General features: G+C 43.0%; 2 protein-coding genes across 2 annotated transcripts; both read left to right on the forward strand.

The window, feature by feature from the left end:
* The first annotated feature begins 432 nt into the window (after positions 1 to 432).
* On the forward strand, positions 433 to 3045 carry rpl10a (ribosomal protein L10a). Its single transcript, XM_042098714.1, has 6 exons — positions 433 to 541; positions 994 to 1065; positions 1292 to 1372; positions 1815 to 1963; positions 2305 to 2477; positions 2816 to 3045. Exons 1-6 carry the CDS (start codon positions 537 to 539, stop codon positions 2984 to 2986), a joined length of 651 nt encoding a protein of 216 aa, XP_041954648.1. The 5' UTR covers positions 433 to 536; the 3' UTR covers positions 2987 to 3045.
* A 3-nt stretch (positions 3046 to 3048) lies between these two features.
* On the forward strand, positions 3049 to 9552 carry LOC121713367 (inositol 1,4,5-triphosphate receptor associated 2). Its single transcript, XM_042097926.1, has 14 exons — positions 3049 to 3610; positions 3819 to 3890; positions 4079 to 4151; positions 4341 to 4410; positions 4704 to 4731; positions 4879 to 5019; positions 5466 to 5597; positions 6039 to 6189; positions 6705 to 6748; positions 6897 to 6956; positions 7218 to 7372; positions 7547 to 7687; positions 8659 to 8778; positions 9130 to 9552. Exons 1-14 carry the CDS (start codon positions 3590 to 3592, stop codon positions 9281 to 9283), a joined length of 1362 nt encoding a protein of 453 aa, XP_041953860.1. The 5' UTR covers positions 3049 to 3589; the 3' UTR covers positions 9284 to 9552.
* Positions 9553 to 9652: the final 100 nt, after the last annotated feature.

Consider the following 9652-nt stretch of genomic DNA (forward strand, 5'->3'; position numbering starts at 1 on the left):
TACCAAAGATTCTGAAGCGCTACGTGCATTCTTAGAAACTCGGTGTCAGACTTCCCATCCCTAGTACAAAGCAGGCCTGTTAACTGTATGACAACAGTGGTTTATTTAAACTACATCATAAGAATTTATTTCGTCAGTCATCATGCTCATTTTAATGAGTAAGAATGAAAGTTCTGCTGTGTTTATTGCAAACAACATTCCGCGATATCTCCCGCGAGTCACATCAGGCAGACTGTAGCCTGTCTGTCCGAGATGAGCTGCCCTCTGTTGTAGCTCCTCCCGGCTAGGCTCTGAAGATCACGTTTACGTAGTAAGCCAGACCAAGTCAGACTCAGTCCATCTCAAACAAGCCTATTCTCTGCCAGAAGGCACACAACACCGGCTCTCCGTAATCAGGCTCTGCCCCCACTCTTTTGACTCTACAAAGATGGCCGATATTTTGAGACAGTGCATCACTTCCAGCCTCTATATTATGCGTAACTTCCGTCTGCTCTTCCTCTTTCAAGTCTGTGCGTGGCGTGAGACTACAAGCCAAAATGAGGTGAGATTGGAATAGCAGTATTTTCTCATGAATGGACATTAATAAACTGATAGTTTCGACATGAATTATGGTTGTCGCATTTCTATATGCTGTAGGTAGTTGGACGGAAATGCAGTTAATGGTGTTCACCGTTCTGACAAGTTTATGCCGGTGCACATGGCTAACGTTAGCTGACTAGCTCATCAACCCTTACCTAATGAACAAAATCCACTTCAATCATGTACATGTTTGTAGTTCTGAATGCATGCTAATTAGCTAGGATAGGTTGGGAGGATGTTGAAATTGTGTAGTTGTGAGTATTTTACCAATATGAGTGAAATGTTGCATGTTTCGTTACCTTCTGTAATCGGTCATGGATCGCCATTCATCTTTGTAACGTTAAATCTGTTGGTGGAGGAGTGGGAGTCAAATATACTACAGTTTGTAATATAAGATTCACGTATTCTTTTCAGCAAGGTCTCAAGAGACACATTATATGAAGCGGTCCGTGAGGTCCAGTCGGGGTCTCAGACCAAACCCAAAAAGTAAGTTGAGTCTGAAACTTGTTCCATAGAGTTAGTTAAGCTAAAACTTACTTGCTCATTACGTGATGTATCCACTTTCTACTATTAGGTTATATGGCAGTAACCACAACTAATTTATTAGATATAAATATTATTCTAGAGCTGAATGAAAATATGTCCAACTTCCACTGACAGCAGTCAAGTGGCTTGTAGCATGTTCACTATAAAATAATGCTTTCCTGTTTAGGTTTTTGGAAACTGTGGAGCTCCAGATTAGCTTGAAGAACTACGACCCTCAGAAGGACAAGCGTTTCTCTGGCACAGTCAGGTTCGGTACTTTATTGCTTCACCCAAGCTTCCCCCTGTCTAACATGCGTCCTGCCTGTCCCATCTGGGCTAGCTAGGGACGTTACATAGGTTCACGTGCAGTTGCACGATCAGGCAGGCCATGGGCAGATGGGGGAGAATGGTCCTGGGTAGTCTGACTGAGCCTCCTCCCTCACTGGGTTGGCGAAGCAGACGGACCCTTACCCTGGGTCTTAAAACATGAGGGAAGGTAACGGGTGACCAGGCCTCAAAACCTGTGAACCCAATGCCGACCATTTTGCCATGTAATGTAGTCTGTGCTGTCGACAGGACAACATCAGAGGTGGTAAGGGTAAGGTCCTGCTTTTACTGCCTGGTAGGTTTTGGAAAGCGAGTCTTACTTACTGCATTGGTGTTTTTATCATTGGTGGTACTCAACTCAACTTCCCCCAACTCCCTGATAGGCTGAAGACCACACCACGCCCCAAGTTCTCTGTGTGTGTCCTTGGTGACCAGCAGCATTGTGATGAGGCCAAGGCAGCAGATATGCCTCACATGGACATTGAGGCCCTGAAGAAGCTCAACAAGAACAAGAAAATGGTGAAGAAGCTTGGTGAGTAATGTCATTCCAGTCCCAAGTTTCACTGTATTGTGAATAACTAGGACCTTTCTACAGCTTGAATTGGTACAGGACTTGCATGGCTTTGTACTTTCTGTCTAAAATAGGATGGATAAAATATTGCTGTGGTCATCTTTATGGTATTTTATTGCAATGACTATGAAATTGGTGTTCACCACCATTCTGGCCACAAGTCACCATCTTAACAGGCTTGAGAAACATCTAAACAGATAATGGATGAATAGACCAGTACACATTATATAGGAATACGTGCAAAATGGTGGTGTTAAGGTGGTAATAGAGCAGCACAATTTATGTCTCTCTCTGGTCTTCAGCCAAGAAGTATGATGCCTTCCTGGCCTCAGAGTCGCTGATTAAACAGATCCCACGTATCCTGGGACCCGGGCTGAACAAGGCTGGCAAGTTCCCCTCTCTGCTCACCCACAACGAGAACCTCCTCACCAAGGTTGATGAGGTCAAGTCCACGATCAAGTTCCAGATGAAGAAGGTATGTGCTTCCAGTACCCAAAGTGTTTGCTTAAATATAATTAGTAATTGTTTCCCTGGAGGACATGGATGGGTATTATGGAGTAAATGGTGCTCATCGTTTGAAATTTAAGTTGATCACATATTTGAAAATGGAAACAGTGCAAGCGTTAATGAAAGCTGTTGGTTATCCTTTGGGTCTATCAGTAAAGCAGGGAAATAGAATCCATACTCAAAGAGCGATACTGATGGGGGTACATTTCTGTATTATATCCAATGATTTAGTTTAAATGGGAAGCAAATTACTAACTGTGGAGATTTATTGGATGTTTAACTGAACCGCTCTGCTGTCCTCTGTAGGTGCTGTGTCTGGCAGTGGCTGTGGGCCATGTTAAGATGACTGAGGACGAGCTGGTCTACAACATTCACCTGGCCGTGAACTTCCTGGTGTCTCTGCTGAAAAAGAACTGGCAGAACGTGCGGGCGCTCTACATCAAGAGCACCATGGGCAAGCCCCAACGCCTCTACTAGATGGAGCTCTGGCTCCTGCAACTTTTCTGCAAATAAAAAAAAATGTGGGAAAATCCAAATCCTGTGTCTTGCTTCATCCCTGCTTGTGTTCCCACTGAATGCATACATTCCATGTACACAGAATAGTTACAGTAGCACATATTGGGTATCTCCATCTGTCACACCCTACAATAAAAATGTGACTGCAGATACATTTTTAGATTAATCCAAATACCCCTTAAGTGTCAGGAGTATTCCTGTCCATAATCCTAGCTGTAATCATGGATTTGTCACTATTGGTAACAACTTCTAGACCGTTAATTATGTGAAGCCAAATGCAACTGTTGGTAAAGATATTTCGGGTTTCTCTTATGCTACCTTTGGAGCGTGTCGGCTCTGAAGGTGAAAGCCTTTTGCCGTACGGGTTTGACGTCCCTAACTGGGTCTTATGTATTTAGCTTCTAATGAGATTATCTGTCACCAGCAGAGTGACTGCTACAGGCAAAGAAATCAAGGGAAGTTACATTTGTAACGCGCTTTTACGGTCAGTTTTGCGTTTGCACTGGACATTCCTTTAGTAACGATGAGAAATATAACCTGGTACTTTTGACTGGCTACGACCTGATGCTACTTGCTCATCTCGAGGTTGGTTCTGATTTAATTAGCATGTAGCTTACCTGTGCCTCGAGTTGGGTGAGGTCAAGGGATCTATGAGGCGCTGAGACAGAAAAAGCATGAACATCACATGGGGTAGGAATATTGGGCGATGAACGTGTACACTTTGTACATCGGATATCTAGACAGTGCTGAATTTACTGCTATCGTCTTGATGTAAGTTATGTTCAACGCGTAGGTTGTGCTGCCACCCGGCCTGTGGTCTCATGGTTTGCCAATTGTTATGAAGTACCCTACAATGAGTGTGCAGGTGAGTGAATGACCTTGAGATATTAGGATAATGTATTGAAATAAAAAGCCTAACTTGATTGATGAACAGTCATGTCACACAAGTTCAGATTCCATCCTGAGCAAGATTTTAATAATTTATGGATAAAAATACATGATTCTCATTATGTGGTAGGCCTATCCCATGAACGTTCCTAAATGTTTTACCAGCAGTGTGGCAGCACCTCAAAGGCTGTGCCTTTGAATAACACTGGTAATACCAGTGAAGAGGACAGTGATGAAGGTTAGTTAACAAATCAAAGGAATCAGTTGATCATTACAAGCAATACAATATTGCATTACATCAAATATTGAATGTGGAAATACAATTGTATTGTCCTCCTGTTAATGTAGCAGATACATTTTAAAACCACATTCAGACTATTTTTTATACACAATTATCCGTTTTGGTCTGTTGTACTACTCCATGCAGATGCTCAACGAGAGGTCCTGGCTGCTTCCCTCAACCGGCTCTCTATTCTGGAGCGTCTTGGCCCAACCAGGTGATTGATTAATGAACCCTGACAGCAGCTGACTGGGCCTGCAACGACCACTTACAACTAGAGTCTGCTGCTGTGTGAAAAAAATTGCTGCGGCTGACAATGTTATGATATAATTATTTATTTGGTTACTGTAGCCTATTCATTGCCCCATATAACTGTCTGTCTACCACTGTGTAGTTGTGAAACCAATCAATTGTGGGGAGGGACATGATGCTCAACTTGTCATGTATGCTTTTGAGGATTTTGATCATTTTGACATCTCCTGAACCTTGATTTTTCTGCCTCCACGAAAGTGATGAGATGACTGAAGGGGAGGTGGAGGTAAGGTCACTCAACATTTTCAGTATGTGTGTAACTGTTATAACTGTTATACCTTTATACCTGTTATAGTATAGATAGGTCTATACCTCCTGAAATTTGCCACTGTACACATTTTTTAATATGGAATCTGTTTATTCTCTCCCACAGAGTGCGTTCTCCCAGCTGACTCTGGCCTTCCGCTGTGACCAGTACACACTGAGCCAGCGTCTGCAGGCAGAGGAGCACGCTCGCAACAAGGCAGAGGAGAACCTGCAGCTGGAGCTGCAGAGGGGCAAAGAGGCGGTGGAGGTAACTGACCAGGGGCAGAGAGGCAGTAGCAGTAACTGACCAGAGGCAAAGAGACAGCAGGGGTATCTAGCCAGGGGCAAAAAGGCAGTGGAGGTAACTAATAGGGGGGAATGAGACAGCAGAGTATTTAACCAAGGGCAAAAAGGCATTCGATGCAAGTAACCGAGGCTAGGGTCAGGGCGATGGAGGTAACTAAGCAAGGGATCAGTGGTCAGTGATTGGGGATTTGATCTGTGTGTGTTCCCTTTGCTGTGTTTTTGATGATTTGTAAAATAATCTGATTTAACTGTCTCAAACTTTCCAGCAGTTTCTGTGATCAAAAGCCAAATTGTGAATGCATTCTAAATTCTAAATGCATTGTATAAGCATGCTGGTGTAGGTGTCTGTGTAAGTACCTGTTTATTTGTAAATACTGGAGCGTTTGTTTGTGTTACTGTATTCCTCAGTTGCTGAAGGGAATGTGTTTGGACAGCAAGCGCTATAAAATCCTTCAGAAGCTGGAGTTTACGCTGGATATCCTGGGAGGAACCGTCGAGCAGGTGGCCAGAACGGCTGAGGTGCTGGGAGCTGCTCACCAGGTATATAGTGTGCATCACCTCTCTACCATCACTACATGTGATTTACAGCTCTGGAAAAAGTTAAGAGACCACTGCATATTTTTCTGATGTCATCCTACAGTTGATGACATTCGAATGATTTGACGGTCCTATTCAAATTTGCAGTGGTCTCTTAATTTTGAATATGACCGTCAACTCAATTGAATGTCACTCAGCAACCGTAGGATGACATCAGAAAAAATGTGCAGTGGTCTCTTAGTTTTTTCCAGAGCTGTATTTTTTTTTTTTATAGGTTATAGGTTTTTTCTTTTTTCTCTAATAGTTATCACTGTGCAGTTCACAGTGAACAGCATGCTGTCTTGTGAGCCTTAACAATGCTGTGTGTTCATACACATTGAGTGTACATATTAGAGTGTGGACACTAGTGCTGAGGGGCGCTCTGTGTTTCTGTGTGTGCGCCAGGAGGCCAAAGTGAGCCGCGCGGTGGAACTGATGGTGGCCCACGTAGACAACCTGCGCCAGCGGCATGACCGGCACTGTGCCGAGCTGGAGGAGACCAAGAAGCTGATCAGCGCAAGTGTGCCCATCGACCAGCCGCTGCCCGAGCTCAGAGGTGAGTCTCAACAGGACTGCAGCAGGACTGACCAGAGCACTCTTAGCAACGCTCGCCGCAGCACTTACGACAGTGGTATACCCTGCTATACCTCTTGGGGAGGATCCAGGAGAGCTGCTATTGGCTATAAACTGCAATTGCTCTTGAAAAAGAGGTGGTGGGATACGTGTCTCTGTATCCTTGAGTAGATTAGTCATAAGATGAGACTGCAGATGAGCCATTGTTAGCCATAAACTCAGGTATTTCATGAAAAAATAATGACCCAACGGCACCCAGTGCCAACACAAAAATATGTTCTTTTTATTCTAGAATTCAGTTTGAGTCAAAGTTCAACCTATAGCTGATCAGCTAGTGTTTTCTTAATATGTTGGTCTCAAAAAGACCAAAGAGGTCCCTGAAGTTTGTTGCTCAGTTTGGCATTAGCAGTCAGCCATCATTTTTATACAGAAAAAAACTAACAATTTTCTCTCTTCTCTCTTTTCTCTCTTCTCTCTTGTCTCTCTCTCTTTTTGCAGAGGAAATTGAAATGCGCATTAGGACCAACAAAGACATAGGAAAGGTAACACTCTATACTCTACACGGGCTTTTTTTGTTTTCTCAGTCCCATTTTTGCAGTGGAATTTCCCCTGACACTCTACAAGTTATGAATATGGTGTTTACTTTGTGTTTCACATAGAGTTTTTTATGTGTGTTTTTGTTTGATTTAGTATAATCTGCGACGCAGAATCAGCTCTTCTGTTCTTACAAGGCAATCCAGTATAATCCAGGTATGATTTAGAAGACACTTAAAAATTAAGATAACTTTATTTGACCCATGATTAAAGGTGCTCTAAGTGATGTTGAGTAACGTCACTTCCTGTGACGTTCAAACAAAACAGCGAGCTAGCTCGCTACTCCCTCTCCCTCCCTCCTGTGCACCTTTAAATTAAGCTAAAAAACAAAGCTATACTTTTTTTTACCCTCCCGCGTTTTTTGAAATTTGGCCCTGTAACTTTTGATTCAATCTGTTTTTTTCATGGTGCAATTAGGAGATCAAAAAAACAAAAGACAAAGAGAACCTGAATGAAGAGCTGTCCGAGGAGGGGGTCACTAAACCACCAGTGACCCAGCCCCAGGGCTCTGAACCCAAGGCTGCCAGTACACCCAAGATGGAGGACGAGGAGTGTGCATCAGTGGCAGAGAGGTACTTGGAGAGTAGAGGCCTTCAGTGACAACATCCTTTACACCACCTGTACTTGCTCACGGCTGCCTGTAACTTTATGTCACTTTATGTCAGGTATTGTCAGATTTTTACAGTATACTATTATGAAAACAACTAATTTAATGTTGCTCTGTATTGACCTCCATTTTCTTGTAGTTGTACGCAGCACGTTTCTCCAGTAGAGGGCAGCATGGAGGTTGTTATCACACAGACCTTGTCAAACGTCTCTCTCAGTGCGTGTCCAGGGCCCTCCACTGTCTCCAATCATGACGAGGTAAACCCACCGATCCCCAACAGGTAGGCACTAACAGGCGCCACCCTCATGAGAGGTCAGGTCAACAGTAACTAATTTCAGTGTTGATGTATGTTTCTTTTCTGTTGCAATACACTGATTTGATAGTTATTAAATTGTATGGATATAAATGATACAGTGGTACGTGTTGTAGCTGTTTTTCTGTACTTTAAGATTATGGGAAACATTTTTCTGTTGTTTTAAAAAGAAATGACAATAGCTGTCAATTAAAACATTTCGTTTAATAGTTCTGTTCATTCTTCTGTGCTGCACTGTCATCTCTCTCGTTTCTCATTTAGTATTTTACAATGAGTGAAACAGCGCCCTCCTATATGTAATGGAATGAATGTATGGTGAAACACAGTATTACATTTCTGTCATCTCCAGAGAAGCCAGCTTGAGTTGGCAGCCCCTATCATTAAAGGAGAAATCCGGCGATTTTTCACATAGATCTCCGTTTCTCAAGGTCACCAGCTAAACAGCTAAAGCATCCAGGCAGCTACAGCGCTACACTCTGGGGGCATGAACATGGGAGCTCATGAACATGCCCCAGATTGTAGCGTTGTAGCTGTCTGGCTGCTTTACTGTAGGTCCTGGCTGCCTGCAGCAACTCAAGTTAGGTAAAACTGATTTTTCTTTTTCGTACCGACAGTACTCAGTGACCTCGAGAAATTGAGATCTATGTTGAACATTTTTTTCTCATTTAAGCTGTGTGAGGAAAAAAAAACAATCAAATGCTATACTCTAACTGTAACCCCCTTCCCCCTTTATATATTCTTTTAAAAAAGATAGAGGTCATTTGGCATCCTCGGAAATTGTTCCCACACCATGCCACTGATTATTTGTAAATAACAGGGAAATGTGCTTATTGCCTCAACACTGCTCAACTAGGTTTGAAATTTGCCATGTAATGCCATTGATGAAACTGAATACCCTTGTGCTGTTGGCCTTCTTGGTTTCTCTCTCGTGTGTCTAGACCCCCCCAGAGGAGCCTAAGAAGGAGGCAAAGGAGCAAAGCCGAGCTGGATGGGTTCTCGTCCAAAGGAAAAAGAGAAAGGCACGACTACAGTGACAGTGACACAAGTGACCCCAGCCTGTACGTTTTTGCCAAACAAATTGCATGAAAGCTGCCCTTTACTAGTGACAGAATAGAGAGATTTGGTCAGTCTAGGGACAGTTCTATGAATACCTAGGATAGTTAACTACCCGTACCCAAGTCCTTTTAAGCAAGTCACCCCACTTGGCGGCCATCTTGCAATGCACTTTGGGCAGTTATCGGGCAGCTATTTTCCTATTCAAGTGAATGAGGAAGCATTGTTGGGATATGTGTAGAGACGACTGCCTATGCATTTCTATTGAGGATTCTTTGAGTGCTGTGTCTCTTCATTAGAAAGTCTCTGCCTGTACCAAATGGGTAATGATTTCTCTCATTTGGTTGCCCCCGCAGTTTCCCTCGCATCTTTGTCAGACAGCGCCTCCTAGTGCACTGGCTGCGTCACTGCCGCTGGATTCTCACCTGCGTCTACCTCACCATCCTGGTATCCATTATACTGCTAGCCATTTTCTTCTGGTTCGTCCGAACGCCTGTTCTTTGGATGTGAAAACACTTTTCACAGTTTACAAAACAACTCAGCTCAGGACAGAACTGTACTGGAAAGCAATGACATTTTTATTCTTATTGTTCTAACGCATTAACACTTGACTTCCTCAGATTTGCAAGAAAAAAATCTTTATATTATTTTTGTTAACTTTGGTGTCAAATTTGGTGGCAATGATAGAAAAGAGTTGTCAGTGTAAATAAACTCAGGCTTTGGATAAACACGCTGTGTTCTATGTCTGTGTCATGTCTGATTGTCTTATGTTTTCCTTTGTATTGGGTGGTACCATTGTGTTGGTGTCATAGCAGTGGTTTAGTAGATACTGATGAGACTCATTATGTAATTGTCGGTCTAACACAAATATTTGAGCAT

This window comes from Alosa sapidissima, chromosome 7 (assembly GCF_018492685.1).
Source record: "Alosa sapidissima isolate fAloSap1 chromosome 7, fAloSap1.pri, whole genome shotgun sequence".
Lineage (NCBI taxonomy): Eukaryota > Metazoa > Chordata > Actinopteri > Clupeiformes > Clupeidae > Alosa > Alosa sapidissima.